The 24,011-nt window shown below is 36.2% G+C and overlaps 1 protein-coding gene across 2 annotated transcripts in view; it reads right to left on the bottom strand.

Moving 5' to 3' along the window:
* Nucleotides 1-1,374: 1,374 nt before the first annotated feature.
* LOC111508298 (potassium voltage-gated channel protein Shaw) overlaps nt 1,375-24,011 on the bottom strand; it is a 129,584-nt gene continuing 106,947 nt past the window's right edge. For both annotated transcript variants that reach the window (XM_074171483.1, XM_074171484.1), the window contains 4 exons: nt 22,296-22,505; nt 18,684-18,825; nt 8,472-8,579; nt 1,375-7,170 (listed from right to left, as the gene is read on the bottom strand). In XM_074171483.1, coding sequence (XP_074027584.1) covers nt 6,569-7,170; nt 8,472-8,579; nt 18,684-18,825; nt 22,296-22,505 — 1,062 coding nt within the window. In that variant the 3' untranslated portion in view covers nt 1,375-6,568. The remainder of the gene's footprint in view (nt 7,171-8,471; nt 8,580-18,683; nt 18,826-22,295; nt 22,506-24,011) is intronic.

Consider the following 24,011-nt stretch of genomic DNA (forward strand, 5'->3'; position numbering starts at 1 on the left):
GAGAATGGAGTTTTAGGAATTATATGATTTTCAGTTTCCAAATTGATACATAAAACACGAAGTCATGCGTGACATGTGCGCACGCGCAAGACTGATTTCAAATTGTGGAGTTTTGGACTTTAGTTAATAACTTGGGGCAGGCTGTATAATGCAATTTTACGAACTACTGAACTGTTTTGGTTCAGTTGCCAAGGAACTAGGAATTAGGGTTGGCCAATAATTAACGCATTTCTAACTCAATTTGCATGCGACCGTTTAAAATGACAATTTTAAACTTCCCGCCATCAGAGTCGACAACCACAGGAAGCGTGTTGTTGCATTTTACTGTCGGCTTTACGGAAGTCTGGTCGATTTTAATTATTACATTCTTCACCTTTGGTTGCATCGCTTTTTTGATATTTTAATTTTTCAATGTCAACATTTTCTGAAAGTAATGACAAAAAAGGTAAGTAATACAGTTCAGATCACTGAACTAACCATTAATCAATGAATAAAACCGACTGAACTGAAACAATTGGTTCAGTTTTAGATCATATATAGCGAATGTTTGCGAGGAATGATAATATAGCGTAGCCTACATGATCTCAAAACAGGTTTAGCTGAGAAGGCAAATATGGACAAATCACGACAGGAAACGGAACTGTCGATTTAGGCATGGCTAAAAAGGGCGAAGGAAAGGAAGGACGTGAAATCTACAAAAAAGTTTAGTATAAACATTTATTTTATGTTATTATTTTCAATGAATGTTTCAAATAAAAGATTTTGAAATGTTCAATATTTTCTTAATTTTCTCGAGGCAATCTGACGTAATATATAAAAAATGAATCATTTTTAGCCTACAGAAACGCATGACAGAAACAAATAGAACATCCTGTGAATATCTTTTTGAGCTTCTGATCATGTCCATGAAATGTTCTCAAATGGACGTCCTAAAGACATCCTGTAAATGTCCATTTGAAGACCTGTAATGTCCTATTATAGACGTCCTAAAGATATCCTCATTATTAACAGTGGACGTTACAAAGACGTCCATAAAATATCCATGTCCGTAAAATGAACGTTTTGAGGATGTCCTGAATGTCCAAGCGGGACATTTTGAAAACGTCCATAAGACGTATTTGTGCTATCTGGGTGGTAAACCTGAACCGTGTTTATAAAATTTGTTGTTGAACTGTAGGCAGCTCTGATTTAGGCATACATCGAACGCTGTTGAAACTTCAAAGAAAGGCATATGGTCTCTTTTCTTCATTGTGATTTCCTACCACGTAGTAACGGCTACATTCATCAATTTACCCATAAAAATAATCATATATGAACACAATTATCACACCGCTATTTCAGAAAGGAAAATGGGATAGAAATAACAACATGAAGTCAGAAACATCATATTTAATATCATCATTTGACAAAAACCTCCCCACATTTACTGCCATCTAGAATTTCAAAAATTGATATTATATTTCAAAAAGGAGTCGGGTACATCGTTGGTTCTGGGGTAGGCATTTAATAAATTTACCCTGTTCATAATAATGATTGGGAATAAAGTGCTCGTTTATAAAATTGCGTGATCTTAATACTAACACTTACAAAAATATAATGGGGATATTATATCATGTTCAAATCGCTATCCGCTTGCTAATTGATACATCTCCTGCACTCTACCAGTTGGAGTTTAATCCAGATCCAATGAATTGGATTTTTGTTTCTCTTTCTTCGAGCCACTACCTAATAGACCATGAAACACTTCATTTAGAAATGAGAAAATGAAGGAACCCAAGATAAGTTGGGAAGTTAATGAGTTCTTTAGGTACCTGCCTCTGATAATACAACATAAGATTTTTATTATCACCAATATGGAGATGTACCACACGATTTTTGAGAAAAAAGTTCATGCTGAAGATGTACTTGTCATGTATCTTTCGTTTATTTCGATTATTGATAGACACTTCCAACTCTGATGCCATTGAAATAAAAATTTTTATTCATTCTTCAATAATATCATTGTGATATTCAGAACAATTAAATCATAGAGTTCTTCATTATATGTAACATGTTTCTGCTTGTCAATAAAAAACTTTGACTTACTCAGAAAAAACTTTCGTTCAATACTTGAAACATAGATATATATTATCTCAGATTTTGAAATTGAGGTGAGAGATGTGGATGATATTTTTGCGATATTCGATACCAAAAAATCGAATATTGACGACTGTGTTTCCATTTTAAATAATACATGTCCATCAATAAAATTCATGTATGAGTTAGAAAATAAGAGACAACTACCATTTCTTGACGTTTTGTTAATGAGGAGCCAATATGGAGGGTTAGAATACGATATATTTAGAAAAGAAACAAGCACGTGCAGGTATATTCCTGACAGTTCACATCACTGTGGACACCACAAACGTGCTGGGTTGAATTTTTTAGTGCATCGTCTTTTGACTTTCCCTCTAACACATGATAGGTTCACAAAAGAAAGACGTACAATACAGGAAATAGCAGCCACTAACGGTTTCTCGAGGGATATTGTAGATGACATAATAAGAAAAAAGAAGTTTAGGTTAAGAATGAACGAAATCCCGACTTTCAAAAAGGTCAAAAACCAAGATACATACATCTCAGTTAAATACCACCAATATACGAGGAACTTTGGAAAGATTTTCAAGGAACTAGGTATGAAGGTGTTTTTTTTAACAAGTCATACACTACAGAGCCTTTTGGGAAGTCCAAAAGACAGAGTCAAGAATTCGGAAAAGTCTGGAATTTACGAAATTGAATGTGAGAGGACTGCGATGCAAAATATTATGGATATACAAAAAGATATTTCAAAGTAAGATATGAGGAACACATAGCACACTTAAAATATGGAAGACCTGAAAAATCAGCAGTCGCCCATCATATTTTGCAACAAAACCATTCCATAGACTTCAGTTCATTAAGATTAGTTAGACAAGTTAACAACAACAGGCAACTAGATGCCTATGAGAGTGTAGAAATAAGTAAACACAATAATATTATGAATAACGGTGACGGACCTATACCAAAGAGCATACTATATAGCTTGTTAAAATAAAATAAAATAATGTTATTAGGTTCACTGATTACTACATAAGGACACATTGCAAAAATAAATTTGGATACGCAATATTGTGAAATTAATTTTTAATAGCTGAAAATTGTTTTATATAAACATAAATTGTAAAATAATAGATAAGGCAAAATTGTAAAATTAATTTGGGTTGGTATACCTGTATGGTTGGTACGCCTGGATGGTTTACCTGAATGGGTTACCTTTATAGCATGAAAAGGGTTAGCTCGCATTAGTTTCTAGTTTTAATCTTCCTCTTTGAAGATGATCACTTGGTGATCGAAACACGTGCCGAGGTGTTGAAAATAACGATTTGGTGTTGGGAAAAAAAACCAGTAATATTCAATGTCCATACCTGGAATAACAAAAATGGTACCTGAATTATCAACATCTCATCTGAGATACCAAAACAATAACAATTTAACTTCCATAATATATCAAAATTACTGAGTATCGACCCAAAACCCCTCCGTGTGGGTTGCTCCAAATGCGACAGAATTTTGACTGCTACTTTAGGATCCATTGGTATTTGAAGCAGTCCACAAGTATTTTTTGGATCAATACTCAGTGATTTTGAGATGTTATGGAAGTTATATATTCATTGCTTTGCTATCTCAGATAGGATATTGATTCATGTAACATTTTGGTAGCAAATTGCCAGCAACGACTCTCCAGGTACCCACTGTAGGTACATAAAGGACATTATTTTCAACACTTGGACACGTGTTTTGATTACCAAGTGATCATCTTCAGGAGGAAGATCAAAACAATTTGAGAGTAAGATTAAACTGGTTTGATCACTTGGTGATTGGAACACGACGTGTCGTGGTGATAAAAATAATTGAGGTTGCTGAGGTCTGTACAGTTTTCTGGTTCGGAATAGTGTTTCAAGCTTTTGAAAATCAAGCTTTACAATTTCAGTGCCAAGACAGATTGGTATCCATTTTGACCCCCAACAAACTCATCAAAGCTGGAAGCGGAATCGTCTGTCTTGACATTAGTATATCCGTTTCGGAGACATTTATCTTTTTGGAGAAAATCGATCCTGGATTTTTGTGGCATTGAATTGAACCTAATAAGTTTCACCTCAATTCCAAATCACTTCCAGATCCTCATTAAGATATGCATCCTCCTGCTGCCGGTGAAGATGTGCCTCCGCAGCCAATGTTCTGGAATCCAAATGGAATGACGAGACAAGTGTGCTGTCATCAGCAAACCAATATATTGGATTCTTGTTTTTTTTCAAAAAGTCGTTGATATACAATAAAAAGAGGGTTGATGACAATATAGATCCCGGGGAACACCAGCGTTGATGCTTCCAGGAAGCTGGAAAGTCATACATAAAAATGATCCGACAGGCCATAGCATCAAAGTTTGGCCAGCAACTCATGCTACACACGGTCAAAGGCCTTAAAAATATCAAGCGCAATAGCTCTTGACTCTCCATGTTTCTCGATTGCTTTATTCCAAATATGTGTGACATACGATAGAAGGTCGCCTGTTGATCTTTGTTTCCGAAAGCCAAATTGAGGGTGTCTGCAAGAAATTTTCGTTGCTTACAATATATCAGAAAGTTCACATAATCCGCATATTTTTTAAATTATTTCACCTGCTACCGCAAAATGTATAGAAACACCATCAAACTAACAGAATAAACAAAGCAAGCAATAAGTCAAGAGAAACATGGAAGATAATTAATGATCTCAGAGGAAAGGGTAGAAAGCAAAAATTGGACACTCCATTATCATCCACCGATTTCAATATAGTATATTATGCAACGATCATGTAATGATGGTTATTAAGACACGAGCATTAACCGGGATACGAAACGAGCCGAAGGCGACTTTTGTATGGTATATGCGAGTGTATTAATAACCATTTCATGAGAGTTGCATACGCTATTTTTTCTAAACCCGATAAATAATAAAAAAACTATAAATATTATATTTGTATTGAACACATTTACAGTAATTAACTCATATTTTTTTAAAAAAACACAAACTTAATGGTATTATCATGGATATATGAAAACTATAAAGATTCTAATTATATTTATATTGAATATAACAACTGTAATTAATCTGATCTTTTAAAAATATTGGAGTCGATGGTATTCCTTCTATATCGCTGTTTTCAGACATTTTGATAATATAGGTAGGTAATATGAAAACTGATTTTGACAAATAAAGCAATTAGTTACTTAGGTTAGAATCTAGGACAAAAGAACAGGATTCTTGATTGAAAAATTATGGGTTTCTATTGGTTGATAATCTGTATCGTTATGAAAAATCTGTATCATAATGGATATCATTATGAAACGGATTATGGTCATATAAGTATATTGTTAGAGTACGGGTGTAGAAAAACTATTTTTGCGTGATAGGAGAAAAATTAACTGGAAATATTCACATTCCGTATGATCCACTTGATAATTTAATTGATAATGATATAGCAGATAATTTTATTCTATATGACACAAACCTCTCAGAATTAAAAGGAGTCTTTAGGGAGATGAAAAATAAACACACTTCAGGAATTGACGACATCTCCTTGAAAATTTTCGAAACTCTACCAGACAATGCTTCTTCAGTACTAGTTGACATAATAAATATCTCACATTAGGAAGGACTTTTTCCAAATTTTCTCAAAACGTCTATCGTTATTCCTCTCCATAAAGGTGGAGATATTGGCATCTCTTCTAACTTCCGACCTATCTCTTCAATAGCAACACTTGCAAAGATTATAGAAAAACTAGTCAGGAGAAGACTAGTTGATTTTCTCGAGAGAAACCAGCTATTAAAAAATGTCAGTTTAGATTCCAGAGTAGAAAAAACACTCATGATGTCATTTTTTCATTATTGCACAGTCTATATAACAAATTATATGAAGGAGAGATTGCAGCAGCTGTGTTCTGTGACATATCGAAAGCGTTTGACTGTGTAAGTCATGGTACACTGTCTGGGAAATTACAACAGTATGGTATAAGAGGTGTAAGTCTCAATTGGTTTCAATTTTATTTATCTGAACGTAGTCAAATTGTTAAAACGACTATAATTATTCTGAGGAAGGAAAAATAAACTGTGAAGTTCCACAAGGCTCAGTCCCAGGTCCACTATTATTTTTTTGTATATGAATGATCTGAGATTTATTGATATTAAAGGAGAGTTGACAGTATTCGCTGACAACACTACAATTTTATGGCATGATCAAAATCCCTCTGAACTTGAAATAATAAAGACAATAAAGCATATTTTGACTTTGTCTTTGATGACTTAAGATGTTAAAGCCTTCCAAATATTCAGGAATATGGTTATTTACAGCTTTCTCTATGATTTTTCATACCACTGATAGCAAACTGTCTGGCCAATAGTTATTTCGAAGATACTCTTTCCACTAGAAAGTGAGACAGTCGAAAATAGATGATTAAACTCCAATCTGATATTGCTGGAAAAACAAGAGCGGATAGTGATTTTTGTCTATCTAAACTGTATATGATTCAACCTCTCTCATCTCGAAGTCGTCGAAATTATTTGACGTACCATTCATATCTACACTAACAAACGAATTATCCGCCGCCATGGATTGCACTGTAGACGTGGTGAACTCTGTGCTAGGTGACTTGACCGACATAGTGAACTCTGTGCTAGGGGACTTGACCGACGTGGTAAACTCCGTACTAGGCGACTTCACATTCTCCAAGTCGGGGGACTCTTTCTCCTCTTTCCCCGAACCACCCTTCGAATTGACGAGCAAAGCAGAATTTCTTCTCAAATTGACTTGTTGCTCTACAATACTAGCCAACACTTCCGTTGAGCTTCCAATGGCCATTGCCGGGACGCTAGCTAGGCTGATTCCAGTTTCCATTATGTTTATGGGATTGTTTTCGAAATACACTGAAGGGAAGAAAGGTTTGCAGATATTGAGGTTTTCTTCGCTTCTAGGCAGTTCTCGGGGTTCGGAGGAATACTGCCTTTCGAACGTGGGCAGATATTTAGGTTGTAACGGTAGAGAGTCCACGCTGCAGGTGGTAGCAGGGCGAGGTTGCAGAGGAGTCGCTGCTAAGTTTGATGCAGCCGAAAATACTGGAAAAAAGAAAATACATTGAGGAATTCTACTGCATAAATAGCTCTTTCGTAGTGAACAACATACTAAAAGTTGATTCTTCAATCGATTATGTGGGATATTTAAAAATTAGAGTAAATAATCAACTTTCATTATGTTATTCACTACGAAAAAGCTAGTGTGATAGCAAAACATGTCGTGAGAATGAAGTTTCGTAAGGTGTAGTTTATGAAATGAAAATGTTGGAAAAACAACTTCGTACGTCAACGATTCTACAGATTTTGTGGAAAAAATTAAGAATATAACGTTGAAGCCAAGTGTTAGTCTGGTCAGTATCGACGTCGTGTCCTTGTTCACCAACGTCCTGCTGGAAGATTCTTTGAGAGAGATAGCCAACCTGTTTCCTAGTGATATTGTCGGACTCTTCAAAGTCTACCTCACGGAAAGTTACTTTCAATGGAAAGGGGATTTCTATGAGCAATTAGACGGGGTAGCGATGGGAAGTCCACTCAGCCCGGTAATAGCCAACTAGATCACATCAATGCTCAACACCCTAGCATCAAGTTCACCATGACTGAACAGGAACAAGGGATAGCTTTTCTAGATGTACTCGTCGAAAGGGTAGCACACGACTGACACATAAAGTGTACCGAAAGCCGAAATATACGGACAGATATCTGCATGCAATTTAGAATCACCATCCAAGTCAAAAGCCGAGATCAACAAGGCCATGAAACTGAAGACTTCCACATGTCAAAATAGGGAAAATAGGGAGAAAACTCAAACGGTTGAACGTGCATTTCTACCGTACATTCCTAGGATGACAGACAGAATCTTAAAAATCTTGGGAAGGAATAAAATAAAAACAGTGTTCAAGCCCACTTGGAAAATACAACAAAGCCTTAGATCTGCGGAAGACAAAAGAGATCCACTATCAGCTGCGGGGGTATATCGTACACCATGCACTTGCGGATAAGTTCATATCGCTACCACCAAAAGATTCGTGGGTACAAGGCTGCATGAACATCGGAGAAAGTGTAGAACAGGTCAAACAGACAAATCGGCAGTAGCGGAACACGTGCTGCTGAAATTGATTGCTTCCTTCCTTTCTTTGTAAGATTCCCACATTTTTGTATCAAGGTGGAGTAGTGGAGCCAAAAACTTGTTTTCCCAATTGAAAGTAGGTTCCACGTCTTTATACACTTTTTGGCGGATTATATGAAGCCGAATTTCAAGCAAAGGTCTGTCCACATATTTCTGTAATCATGCTTTTGATTTCTGTCAACCAGTTGATTTATGTAAACAAGACTGCGAAATATACCTTGAGGTGGGTGCAAATTGTAGGGTCCACTATGATTTAGGACAGCTATAGTTGGTACAGAAGGTCCCTGTAAGGCCAGGCCTACCATATTTATTCCATTGATGTTACCTGAAACAAAGTCAGACAATATTTAAGTGTTGTAGTGAAATTTCAATGATTCAATAATTATTTAGCAATTTTGTTGTTTCTCTACTCATGTTCCCCAACAGAGCTTTTATTTTTGTGCCATTATGATGACGTCGGTACTCATATTGTGAATATTCAGCACGATACATTTCAATAGTTCAAACTCCATTCATAAGTTAACTCAACAAGAGAAAATTTAGCAATTGGAGCTGTTTATAGAATGAAAATAAGTATGAAATGAATGAAGTAACAAAATCATTATGAACTGAGACCCCAAACAACGAAAAAATTACGATTTTTTGTAGGCAGTAAGTCAATGATTTTGACAGATTCCTTCATAAAATTAGGAAGCAAAGCAAATTATGAAAGGACTCCCAGATTTATTGATTCCTGAATGTATTTAAAGCTTTTTGAGAACCTGGAAAAAATTCAAGTTAACAAAGTGAGACCCGCTAACCAATGTCAACATGTAAAATGACATTATCGTTTCTGTCAGTATAGCGATTTTTGGACCTCAGGCCGAATCACACGAAAGGGACGAATGCGAATGTCGTGAAAATTGCAAAAAATTCAGCTACATAAAAAAATACAAGTTTTTGCGCCAGAAGTCGCTTTGGTCATCTACTGATTTGAATTTCCCGCTGAACGCGCGGTAACTTCCGATTGGTTGACTTGATGACGGCAGAAATGGAGGAGTGGGCTCTGAAAGTCTAAGGCCCAATTCATACAGAATGGACGTATGGCAGAGACGAGGCGCTGACCTTTGTCTCTTTCGTGTGAACTGGGCCTGACGTCCAAAAATCGCCAGAATTGAACTGTTCAAATTTGCACGTGTTTCTCCATAAGGAATGGCGCGTTTAGCTAACCAAGTTAACGTCTTCAGGAGATCATTATGACTCCTGAGGATGCTAACTTGGTTAGCAGTTTCACAAAAACGCAACACGTGTTTTGCTATACAAAATCTTCTTCAGGCCTGTCTATATCAACTACAATCTACATATTCAATGCTTCATTTGTATTTTTGCATTTTGAAGTACCTGAATTTTAAATACCTGAATTTTACATGCCCAATTAATGTTGAAAATGTGTACCTCAGTTTGAGAATGAATCATTCAAAATCAATTGAGTTTATGTATCAGTTAATTAACAGTTTTCACATTACAAAAAATATTCAGTAACGGGGAGTTATTCAATTCTATTTAGTCACTCAGAACCCAAATTCTTAAATCTACCTATTTCTAAACATTCTAAAAAATTGAGCCAAACGTTTCTCTTGTAAAAGTAACACGTCATGTGATTGAAAAATGTTCTCATGTTGTTTGGAAAACTGCAAAAGTTCCTTATTTGTTCTCCAATCCAGTATTGAATTTCAATAAAATTGAAAACTCATCTGAGTATCACACGCATTTTCAAAAGAAATATTAATCTCAAGAAGTCGTCATTCATCTCAAAAATTTGACAATGTCAAAAACCCTATTGAAAAATAAGTATCCTGAAATCATTTCTCCTGGAAAGGAAGTTTTCTTGCCCATGCAAAAGAATTGAAGTATAGAGAACTGCATTGGAATCCATAGTTGTAGTAATTCTCGTATAGGTGGCACTACGAGACCATATTTCATGATAATTATGAAAATAGTTTTTATAAAGAGGTATAATTATTAATTTATAAAAACAATGGAAATTTTTTTCGACAGGAATTTCGTGTATATGGATATTAATTGAAATTGTGAAATATTTATAATGAAATACCAACTCTTTGAGGAAAAAACAACAACATAGAACGGATAGCCCACACAGATATCATAGATGATGAAACCACAAGATCTCAAAACCAATCTGTAGGACGAGTGAGTACTTCTTTATATTGCTTGATTGATATTTCTCAAAATAGAAAAATTTGAGTTTTGAAAACCGAACATTTATCTGTGAAATATTTCAAAGCGAGTGAAATATGAAACGGATCATTTATAATCTGTTTAAAATCTGTTTAAAAATCAGTTTTTCCGTTAACCAGCTGTCGAAACTTGTGCGAGCTAAGGATTAACGAGGTCTTACCTTTTAACGTGTGATTCCTAACACGGGTTGGACGATAGCAAGTGAAGATCGATCGTTCAGACTAGGGCTTGAACCACCGACCAACACGGCAGTCAATTCGAGTGAGTGAACAAATCACCCACGCCGAACCGCTTGGCTACCGACCGACCATACTTCCATTCATCAACACAAAGTAGTACCTAGGTATATTATTAAACAGCATAATACACAGAAAATGTTTATTTGCTTGCTGTTAATTTTAATAAAAACTGAATGTTGTGAAAACAATAGCAATCAACAATGGTTATGCCAGCAATCTAGAAGATTCTTTATTATACAAAAACTACCTATACATTTAAAAACTATTTTTGACTTCAAGAAACGAAGAAAAAAATAAATTACAAAATGAGAACATTTTTTGGTCAACCTAGCATGAAATTTTCCAAGTTCTCACACAATAAAGATGTAAACATAGCTTATAAAGTCAATAATGATTCAAGCTTGCAAATAAAAAAAACAGGAAAGATTTTGGTGTCAAATATATCAGAAGTTCATGAAATGTCATGTGGATTATGTCCACTGTTTTACATATAGGTCGAGTTGAAAATACATATAAAACAAGTATGAAAATGCATAAAAGGTTTCCAGTAATTTCACATTCGGAAAGAAGTTGATTCATGTCAATAATAACAATATTTGTGGTCAGGTAACGAATACTGATGAATTCATACACCATCAAAATGTAGCATGAATATAAATCTAAAGTCCTCATCAAAGTAGGGTGTGCTACAATTTTTGAAACCATCGTGAAAGGTTAAAGATAGAACAAACGTGATCATCTGTGCTTCATGAAATTGTAACGCGTGATTTTCCATCAAGAATACAGCTACTCATTCCAGTCAAACAATTTCTGTAAAACTAATCATATTTCTTTCATCACAAACATCCCTGGATGAAAGCATTTCAAATCTTTCACTCCTTGCTAGAGGCAAATGGCTCGTTTAAAATTCTTATACCATGATCCACTGCAGGAGAATTTATTTGAAACGTGATTGCAATCTCCAAGCTTTATTTAACTATCTTAATTTCATCTTATAAGGACTCTGAAGTGGAGAAATTCTTGATAGCTTCTTGTTGATGGAAATCATCCAGAAAAATCCAAGTTATTTTTCACAAGGAGCGAACATTCCAATGAGGTTTATGAGAATTTGTATCTGCAGAGAAAACTCTATTCAATAACAGAGTAGAATTCTTATTATTCGAATCAAGTTTCCAAGACACACTGAAAAGTGGATTTCAAAGAAATTCAAGTTTGAAGTAAGACGTTGCTGAGACTTCAAAATATTACATTCGCCCTCGTAGTCAAGGCATAAACCACTGATGATGTCTACCGCAGTAACATACAAAACGTTTAGTACCATAAGTGCCATTCGACTACAGTGTACCAGCGACGGTTTTATTCTCTGACTTAGTTACAAATTGTGTCATGAATTTCAGAAACATATCAAAAGACAGTGCTGAAAATGAAAAACAAAAAAATGTTTAATCAATCACGGTTTTTCTCATAATGAAGGAACTTCCATGATCGTTCAAGATGAAAATGGAACTAAAACTATCTACGCTTCTTGTAACATACTTATTGTAACGAATTAAAGAATTAACTGTCTTAATCAAATTCATTTTTGACAATATTTCACTATCACAACTAATTTATATACAACACTTAGTAACTAACGCTTAATTCATCTTCACAGTTAGGTTTCTTTCTTCAAACGCACGATTCACTTTCTAGGTACAGACTACTGCTCGGGACGGAGAGCGGCCTTTTTATATCGTCAGCGAACGCTCCGGATCTCTGTAGGGATTTCGGCAGTGGCCTAGATTATTCGCGGTGGCTTATCGAGTGCATTCCCGATGAGTCATGCGTTTGCTCGCTGAGATATCGGTCAGGGTCGGCTTCAGATTCATTACATCATTATAGAAGTCTGTTCAAAAAGTATGATGAATGTTAAAATTTCGCGGGCTACGTATATTCGAATAGCGATTTTTTCAGTTTTCAATGTTGGTACAAACATTTTAAACAAATTTGTTTGAAGGTGATTGACAATGTCTCATAATGAATTTCATCAGTTCGGACTTCTATTGTCTGATATTATAAAAAATGATTTGGAATTCCTGAAAGAACTAATAAATAAAAAAGAATTAGAAATGAATAGCTGAAAATAAAAACTATATTAAGCAAAAAATCTGGAATGAAATAATAGTGAAATAAAATTAAAGTAAAAATAGAACAATTGAACAAAAACTAAAAATGAAATAAAAAATTACGAGATTCCAAGCCCCGTTACTTCACAACGTTTTTTTTTCAGCAAATTATGTAAAAAAAAAAAAGAAATTGATTGCCCAGAAACACTTGCACGCCTCAGCATATAAACCGCCGATGAAAATTTTGAGAAAGTAAAGAAAATTGTTATGAAGAATCGTTGAGTCACTATTAGAAAAGTTGCTGAGGAAGTCGGATTTTCTGTTGGCTCATGTCATATGATTTTTCCGTAAATTTTGGACATGAAGCGTGTGGCAGCGAAGTTCGTAACAAAATTGTTGAATTTCGACCAAAAAAACGTCAAAGATGATCCAGATTTCGTTAAAAGGGTCATAGCTGGGGACGAATCATGGATATAAGTAGGGATGGCCGGTCTCCAGTCCACCCCCACTCCTCCACTTTTCGTCATTACCCAGTCGACCAATCAGAAGCTACCGCGTGAACAGCGGGAAAATCAAAGTGTTTTCACTTCAACAAGACATAACCATCATGACATCGAAATCAAAGTCCAATCGCCCAATGGAAGAACTCAGGAGAGCCAAGACCTAAAAAGCACGCCAAGTTTGTTCAAATTTACAAGGTTTTACTCACTCTTTTCTTCTATTACAGTGACGTGGTGCATCGGGAGTTGTTGTCACATGGTCGTACGGTCAATGAGGAGTATTATCTTGAAGTTATACGCTGCTTGAGAGAAGCAATACGAAGAAAACGTCCGGTATTGCAGAAAAACTGTTCATGCCTCAGCCACCGTATTCCCCAGATTTCCCCCTGTGACTTTTTTATATTCCCAAGATTGAAGAGACCCATGAAAGGACGGCATTTTGCGACGATTGAGGAGATACAATTAGAATTTCTATCAGAGCTCAAGGAATTTTCCAAGAACTGCATTTAGAACTGCTGGCACAGTATATCTCAGAGGAACTGCTCTGAAGAGGACAGAATAGAAATTGATCAATAAATGAATATTTTTTGGGAAAAAATGAAAATTTGCCTTATTTTTTGAACAGACAGCGTATGTGTAGTTTCTTGTGCTAGTCCCAAAAATAACTCAACCAATTTGGAAGCACTGAGGTACGCTTCACTTAATATTCAACGTTTTATTCATTTGGGACGGTTCATGAGTAATAAATCACAACTTTTTGTCACGGATAAGATAAATGTCTTCATGTGTCAGTGATATTCATACGCTCATTTGATTTGATTTCAGCCACAGGAATCTTGTTTGAATTCCACAACAGAAATCCTCAATGACACGCATATACCACCGAGGATGTCTGCCTCAGTAGCAGACGAAACATTTATAGTCCGTTCATAATTTGTCGATAGCACAAAATGAGGGCCCAAGTCATAAAACGGTCGTAAAACTCGTAAAATCATAGGCGGAGGTTCCTGAGGTGTTTATTCATTAAATATAAAGCTTCAGTTCATATTCGAAACTTGCCTTGAAAGGGTGAAGTTGTTACGAACGAAAATAATTTTTGGTTTAGTACATTTTTTAATCGCATTTAATTTACGGCTCGTTGGTGTTTCGGCGTCTACGGCAGTAATTAACGTCTCTAATATTTATTTTGCGAATTTTGTGCAGTGCGTGAGTAACTTTTTTTCATATTCCTACAAACATATACGTACCTTTCGTTCCTGCTTGTTTTGTTTGATTGCTTGCGATGGCTTCGTCATCAACATCATCAAGTTTTACACCGGTACTGTTGCGTACAGTCAGTAAGTCTGTCTATTCACCAAGAGAGAAGACTATTGTTTTGAACGTTCACGATGCTCTGGTTTCTCAGAATCCCACAAACACTGTTCAGAACATAATCAAGAGTTGTGCCAACATGACGGGCGTAGGGGAGTCAACAATATATAGGTTCTTATCAGAAAGAAAAAAAAAGGTATAGCTAACCCAAATACAAACGAATACTTAAAGAGGGGGAGAAAACCTATTGAAATTGATGAATTTGTCAAAAATGGTATTCGAAGGAAAATTCACGAATTTTTTTACAAAAAAGAAATACCCAACTTAAACAAAACAAAATTTTACAAGAAGTTAGAGACGACCCGGATTTGCCTCATGTCGGACGAACCAAATTGTGGCAAGTTTTAAACGAATTAAATTTCCGGTGGGAGAAATCAGACCGAAAATCACTTTTGATTGACCGGGAAGAGATAATATGTTGGAGAAGAAAGTATCTAAGATCTATACGAAAATTTCGGGCTGAAGGAAGGCCAATTTACTATCAGGACGAAACGTGGGTAAACGCAGGTCATACTCTCACAAAAATTTGGACAGATAAAAATATATCAAGCTCCATAAAGCTCCATAAAGGCAAGCCTTTATGGAAGGTTGGTCTACTGGTATTTTCCCACCCTCTGGTAAAGGCAGTAGATTAATAGTTTCTCACATCGGCAGTAAAAAAGGATTTGCTAAGCATGGTTTGTTGGAATTTGAATCCAAAAGCACAAAAGACTATCACGAGGAGATGACAGCTGATGTTTTCGAAGAGTATTTTGAGCAGATGATTGAACATATACCACCAAACTCAATTATAGTATTAGATAATGCACCTTATCATTCACGACTAGTTGAAAGACTTCCAACGACTGCGTGGAAGAAACAGGATATCATTGACTGGCTGCGGAATAAGTCCCTGCCTTATGAAGATGGAATGGTTAAAGCAGAACTTTTAAAAATTGCCCGGCAACACAAATCTAAGTTCAAGAAATACGTAGTTGACAAAATGGCGGAAAGACGAAACATCACAGTCCTTAGACTTCCACCCTACCACTGCGAATTAAATCCAATTGAACTCATTTGGGCACAAATGAAAAGCTATGTGGCTAGAAAAAATACGTCATATAAAATACAAGCTGTACGTGAATTGTTATATGAGTCTTTACAACATATTACAGAACAGAATTGGCAGTAAGACATGCAATAGAAGAAGAACAAAAAATGTGGGATCTTGACAATATAATTGATGCGACTGTAGAGACACAACCGCTAATTATTAACCTGCAAGACGACTCGGATTCCGAAGATGATCCTGTTTATTTTGAATTTGAATAGTTTTGTAAGTAATTGTAGTTTATATCATTTAAAAATAGGTATCAATTAAATAAATGTATCTTTTACAAATTGCAAGTAACTTATTATTTTTGAATAAAATAAAGATTTTTTTTTTAAATAAAAATACGGTTTACAGTACCTACAGTTTAAGAATATTAATATATTTATTTATAACTAATGTTTTAATCATATACTCTACGACACTGGTCACTCATTTCCACTCAAAATACCTACATAATCGGATTAAAAGTTTTATAGCTGTATTGTATTTCTTCAGATACAAGGTGGGTTAGTCGAAAACATCTTAAACTGCCAGTTTTAGTTTGGTTTTTGTTATTATATCATATTAGCTGTCCTCTCTGTATTTCAGTTCTCTAATGAGGGTCAAACTTGCAGTGAGCTATCAACAAATTATGAATGGACTATAGTAATACAGTTCTATTCAACTTCGCCCTATCAGCCCAGATGTTACTCTGTCTAATCGTGACTCTGACCGTGAAATCTTTGTTCTTGTATTTTTTCCAAGATACTCATTTTCTTGGCATTCGCATCTCTTGCCGCGAATCAATTCTGGGAATGCACCTAGTTCGAGAAAAAGTTCACAGTTGGAAATAAAATATAAGAAAAACAAAGCGATATCTCAGAACTGCTGTTTCCTCATCTGATACACATCTTTCTGGAAATGAATATGACAGAAGCACTAGAATATTTGTTCTGAACATTTCATTTCAATATTTATGTAAGTTTTCGATGGCAATTGAGCTTCCAGACTAGGTTCATTATTCGAGTATTCTTCGAGAGTTTCAGAATCGAATGATCCAACGCATAATATGAGAAATTGATTGTTGAATTTGGAACTCTGGAATAATCGTTGATACAAACACACTTAAATGAAAAAACAACAAAAAGAGTTACTTTGGGAAAGAAAGTTTTTGGCCTTCTACTACCCCAGATAACACAAGATGTCCTATGGATATCCCTTTTATATCCATTTCAGGTCCGGGATATTCCGGTATTGAAAAGGATATCCGATGGATGTCCGTGAAGGACAAGCGTATGGATATCCGTCGAAGGATATCTTATGGATATCCATAGGATATATGAGAAGTAAATGCAATTTCATGAATCAAAATTTATACCCAAAATTGAATTTTTCAAATGTTAAATTTGTGAATAGAAATTTCAATACATGTTGCTTATTTTGATTACTATTTCACATTCAATTCTCTAATATTCTGTTAAAATGTCGTATTTCACTTTATATCTATAAAAAAATGATTATGGAAATATGTAATAATTATTTCACATAGGTATAGTAAACTCATCATTCCTGATTATATGTATGAATAAGAAGTACGTACAGTTCTGTATTTGCCTTGCTGTTTAGTATCATCGACAGTTCGTCGGTTGGTAGAACATAGTAGAACTGTTGGTTTTGACATTTCTTATTTTTAATCCTGAATTTTGGCTCGATTTCTTGACTAATGACTGTGGTTTTCGTGTTTATTGAGAAGAAAAATTTTGGAGCAATTGGCAAAGAGAAGAAAAATACCTAGTAACCCTAGTCTTTGTAGTTGGGTGTTTAGTACATTTATTGAAATATGAAAAAATCATAACCTCAAAAGTGGAATTCTCAACAAAGTCTATACGAAAGCGAGACTTGAAGTTTCGGAGTTGAATCATTTATTAAGTAATGATTCTTTCCAATTTCTCATACCTTCTCAACCAATTAAAAATGATTTCCTGTTGCTAATGATTTTATATCTTTTGCAGCTGCATCAAAAAGAAATAATCCCGCAACTAGTAACAAAGAAGTTGAGGAAGCAATAAAAAAATGGCCGAGAGCCAAAGAACGCCATACTTTAGAAGCAAATAAAAAATAAATATATTTTTTTTGTATATTTGCATTAGAGGTTGATTTCATTTTGTTTTTGTTGTTTTGTTGTTGTTGTTTTTGTTGTCATGAGTTACCAAATATGTTGAGTTAATTTGGTATTTTAATTTGTTTTGAGAGTGACAAGTATTATGTTGTTTTAAATTTATTTTTACAAATACAAGTTTTAATCAATAGGAGTTTTGTTTTATTCTATGAAAATATCAAACAGACGTCCCTAATGAACGTTCTATGGATATCCATGACGGATTTCCTATGGAAGTCCAAGTCAGTAACATCCGAAAATCCTATGGATATCCATATCGAATATCCATTGGACGTCCATGGTGGATATCCTATGGAAGTCCAACTTAGTGGCCTCCGAACATCCAATGGATATCCATAGGCTATCCGTTGGACATAAAACGGATATCTTATGGATATACGAAATATCCGAGGATATACACTGTATATCCACTGGACATCCGTGTGTTTATTGGGACTCTACTACTACAAATGGGGTCCTTCATCATATCACAAACTAGGCTGGGCTACAGCTGGGCTGGGATACAGCTGGGCTGGGCTACAGCTGTGAAATTTGTACACGAGTCTTTTGAAGGTTAGGGTTAACCAATAATCATGTGGATTCAATACTGGTAGCGTCATCTGTGTCTTAGCCTACCAACTTTTCAGTCCATCCAACACTACAAGTTGCGGTCATTCTATTATTTGATATCAATTTCAAGAAAGAAATAGTTATTCATGATTTCAAAATACCTACAAGGTACATACCTTCTTCGAACGCACTTTTCAAAATTATAGGATTGTGTTTGATTGCATTCATCCTTCTATTGGTTCCCTGCTCAATTTTTTTTCTTCTGGGTTGTTCAACAGGTAGAACGCTTCTTCTCTGTTTCGGTAATTTCGCACGAGCCTGAAATACATCATTGATACTCTCAGCAAATGTTAATTATAAATATAACGGATTATCCGAAAAAGACACCTAGACAGATATATTGTATAATGTTTACACGTGAAATGTTATCAACTGATGACATTTTTAAGTAATACAGTTTCAATTCTCGAAAAATCTACTCACTTGGTATGCAGTACAAATAATTTTCCATGTGGTGGAGGAGAGTTTACTTACAAAAGGTCCGGTAGTTCTCTCAGATCAACTACTCCCCTTTCTAATGCAATGACGGGTATTGAATGATATCAAAAAATCATTGTGCAATGTTCCTTATAGAAATCAAGTTACAAGGGCATCCGAACTGAAATCAACTTACAGAATTCCATTTTGATACGGACATGGTGACTAACTGCAGGCAAATATCAGTCAGAAAACAACTGGTATCCCTTACAGATATTGAATTACATTTGGCATCTATTTATACAATGTTGCCCAAGGAGAACACTTTTGCAGTGGTACTTGTAGAAAACTATTATTTTTCATATAGTTGAGGATAACCACCTGCATACATGTACATCCCAATGTTGTTGCCATCTCATCAGGATCGGCTGTGTTGGACAAGCAAACCAATTCTTTTTATTCGTTCAAAACTCTCCGACACGCCTTCCGAACTTTGTTCGATTCTATACGTTTTAAATCATCTATACAGTATGCAAAAATATTGCATTTTTTCCAGTTTTGAGGTATGTTTGAAGTTACAAGTCCTTTCAGCTCATCTGTAACTTATTTCCAAATCGATTGCAAAATTTGAATCAAAGAGACAAGGAGCCAGTACAAACGTGAAATAATTTGAATGAAGAATTCAAAGCGTTTCATAATATTCTACGTCACTACCAAAACACACATTTAACTTCCCATGAGAGTTGTTTTACTGTCGAGCAGTTTATTTCTATTATTCAGTTGTTGAGCAGTGTATGGAATGTCAAATGCTGACAAATTAACTAGTGCAGGTAATTTATTGATAATAATAATAATGATAATAGTTATTATTATAAGTTGTTTACAAGCATCTCATACACACGAATACTCACTACTCACGCAGTTAACCGAGTGTTCGAACGGATATAAGAGCAGAGAGGGTCGAAGAGAGGAGTCGCTGGATGTGAAGAGAACCTGCTCATTGATAAATGTGTAACGCAGGACTCGATACAATATAAGCGTAATCTCTCTATGGCCTGGATCGATTACCGTAAGGCATTTGATACAATTTCGCATTAGCTCATCTTGCATTTGCTCAGATGCCTTGCGGTACCCGATAACATAGTGAGATGCATTGAAAAAATGATACCACTTTGGCGAACTCGGTTCACCATAACATCTGGTCAAGCAAGAGTTCAAACAGGGTGGGTCACTTTCAGAAGGGGTGTATTTCAGGGTGATTCCCTCAGCCCCCTTCTATTCTGCATCTCACTATTGCCATTATCCGTTGCGCTCAGAAATACTCGAGGGTATAACTGTGGCACCCCCGGAAACCGTAGGCACAAGGTCACCCATCTGTTTTATATGGATGATCTTGAACTTTATGCCTCTGGAGAGAAGGATCTCCATCAGTCCTTGAGGGTGGTGAAAGAGTATACGCATGCTATCGGTATGAAACTCGGGATAGAAAAATGTGCAATGGTTCATCTCAAAAGAGGACGATGCGGAGACTACGGAGAGGATGTGCAGCTCGTAGATAGAAGCATCCTACACCATCTGGATGCCGGAGAGACCTATACTTACCTTGGGGTGGAACAACGCCACTCACAAAAGGTAACTGCAGTGAAAAACTCTCTCCGCGGCAAGTATCAGCACAAACTTCGACAGATCTGGTCATCGGAACTGTCGGAGAATAACAAAGTCGCTGCAACAAATATGCTTACCGTTCCAATCGTCCGTTCCACAGTTGTACTTCCCCCGACAACAGGGAGGCCGTGGACTTTTGAGTTTGGAGTGTCTACATGACAGAATGGTACTGGACATAGCCTGTAAAGTCGTCAGGAGTTCGGATCCCCTTCTCTGCATGGTCTGTGACCATGAGAGAGCAGGAATTGGAGCATTTCTCCTTAGGGCAGCTGCCCGAGCAGCTGATGAACTCGGTATAGTTTTCGACTCTGAACGAGGTGACCACAACTCTGTCACCGAGTTGAAACCCGTTCAGCAAAAAGCTCAGATAAAAACCGCAGAAATCACCTTACTTCTGCGGAGACACAAGGATAAGCCACTGCATGGGGTCTTCTTTAATAACATTGAAAGGGTGGTGTCTTCAACACCTCAGTCCACCGCAGTCGCATGATGGGTATAAAGGTTTATGACACAAAGTGCAGGGCCTGCCGCGAGACGCCAGAGACCCTAATGCACTTGCTATCAGCATGTCTAGCATATGCGCTCTCGGCCTATATACATCGACATAACGCGGCCCTAAGTGCTATATTACCATTTAAGACACTCCTACGGTATTGAAGAGACACCGGTGTTGCCCTACGCCCGGGGGATATTGAATCTGTTGTGGGGAATGAGAAGTGCCAAATTTATTGGAATTATTCGTTTCCCACCCCAGATCCATACAAGCTGATGATTCTGATGTAGTCCTTCTCGAGCACCAGAGTAAGACAATATTTGTCGTGGAGTTTTCAGCTCCTGGCAAGAAATCTTAGTTGGACAGATGCAGAAGGCTGTTATTCTTGGCTCACTGCGCTTGCTCAGGGCACATGATTCTCGGACCCAATGACCATAACTCCATTCATTTTGTTCAACTAAATTCTCTATCAAATGTATATAATGATATATCTGTGAATAACCATTATTATTATTATCATTCATTTGGAAGGTTTCACACAACATAACAATAATAACAATAGTTGAATGAAGAAAAATGGCGATGTGTGTAAAAGCACTTGCTTCGTTTAACAGGAAACTTTTAACATGAAATTGATTCGCAGTAGTCGTAAAAAAATAAATGTGTGAGACCGATACATCAAAGGGTTCGACAAAAGTGAAACTGCTGGTTCTTTTAGGATTATGCTTGTGATTCAGCTTTCAATGAGGCCCGCATATGTGATAGATCAACGAAAAGAACCGAGTATACCATATCGTTCATGCGTTACCTACACAAGCATGCTTCTTGCAATGCACCAAATGGCAACGTTCCGCCGGATATTTGGCGGAACGTTGCCATTCGGCTACCATTCGGCTGCCATTCGGTTGCCATTCGGCTGCCAGCCATTCGACTGCAAGGTTTACCGAATTTCCGGTACCTGGCAAAACTACTTCTACGACTTTCAACCTTTGCCATTGACGCATACAACTTTTCTGGCACCAAGCATGTTTGTGTCTGTTGTAATTTCTATCTTTTGTACTACTAAAATTGTCGTATTCAGAAAATATTTTGCTTACGTAATAATCAAGTATAAAGAGTGATCTTCCGTGTGAACAGTCTATGATAAACTTACTTGTGTATGAGAATAGAACATGGAGAAATTTGAGACGATCACTGGAACGGGCAGCGCTATCGTCAAAACTCCTGCAAGTGCACATAATGCTCCAACAAACATACCAGCGTAAGTTTTTGGGGCCATGTCACCATATCCCACTGTGGTCATCGTTACTATGGCCCACCATAATCCTTCCGGTATACTCTTGAAACTGTTGTCCTTGTTGTCCTTGAAGAGAGAAGCATTCAATTGAAAGTGGTACATTTTTTCACTTGGGATTGATTTTTCAATAAGTAATAACTCAAAACTGAAATGGAATGACCAGGGCCGTAGCGAGAAGAAAAACCAGGGGGGAAATCCAAATTTTCCCAAGCCCACCAGCAAAATTTCCCAACTTTCGAGAAAATGAAAGCCGAGGGATTAGTTACTACTATAATATATTAATTTTCTTACTTAGCTATCCAAAGATTGGCTAAATGCTTATGCCCGTTAGGGTATGCACAAACAAAAATAAATTTTGATAATTATAACAATAATAATGGGAATTATTCTACTTTGGACCAAGGTCCTTGGTCTTTCACCATATCTACCATGTATAGGAATATTCAATACAAATGAAAGGAAACAGCACTCAAATAATATTGTGCTTATTGTTTTCTACCAGTATTTTTTTCTATCTTCACATCCCGAAATTTCCGAATATTCAATACAAATGAAAGGAAACAGCACTCAAATAATATTGTGCTTATTGTTTTCTACCAGTATTTTTTTCTATCTTCACATCCCGAAATTTCCCAACTTTTCCAAGTCAAAAAAACAGCGAAAAGTTGGGAATTTTGTAAAATTGTTACATCAACATTTGTGGACTGTTCTCTTACTTGGGAGAAATTAAACTTTTTTGAAATTTTCAAACAACTCAGAATTTCAAAGTATGGAATCTCCAAGTTATGCATGTTGGGAAATTCTAACCTTCTCCTGGTTCTTTCCCTTTTCTCTTTCCCCTTTCTTTTCTCTCATGTTAATTTCTTAATTTTCACTTCACGGCCAAAAATTTCCCAACTTTTTCCCAAGTCGATAAAGCAGGGGGGGGGCTTCCCCCATTCCCCCCGTGGCGACGGCCCTGGGAATGACTGGTTTTGATATTTGAAATAATTTCAGAACAGTGAAACCATAAAAGGTAAAAGGTAAGACCTCGTTAATCCTCAGCTCGCACAAGTTTCGACTGACGCCTGTCGGATATAATCCAACGCCCTTCGTGGTATTAGCCAGGAGAGTAGTTGTTTTCTGATAGGCGTCAGTCCATTGAACCTACTGTGTAGGTATATAGAGACTGGCTTGAACGTTTTGAAGTTCATTTGCTTTAGATTTATTAAAGAGTAGAAAGTTTGTCAAAAACGACCATCGATTTGATGATATAATACATAGGCAAAATTAGGAGAATGATAACATAATACAGAATCATTTTCTTAACTTTCCACTATGGAAATCATAGTGTGGCTCTTTTAGGCTTCTTAAGAGGAAAGGGGGCACCTTAATAGGTCTTTTCCAACTCTCTGTATAGAACTGATTGATTTTTGCAATCGGACTGACCGTTACGGAATGTTTTTTTCGTGGAACTTCAAGACCTTTGGAGCAACAGCTTGAACAAAAATAAATTAAGAGTATAGCCTCAAGTTGTATGTAAGTGGAATGAATCAACTGAACGGCTTTCAAATGAAAGGAAAACATTTCATA

The sequence above is a fragment of the Leptinotarsa decemlineata genome, unplaced genomic scaffold, assembly GCF_025532065.1.
Source record: "Leptinotarsa decemlineata unplaced genomic scaffold, Ldec_3_MD MMD2_tig00000010_RagTag_RagTag, whole genome shotgun sequence".
Lineage (NCBI taxonomy): Eukaryota > Metazoa > Arthropoda > Insecta > Coleoptera > Chrysomelidae > Leptinotarsa > Leptinotarsa decemlineata.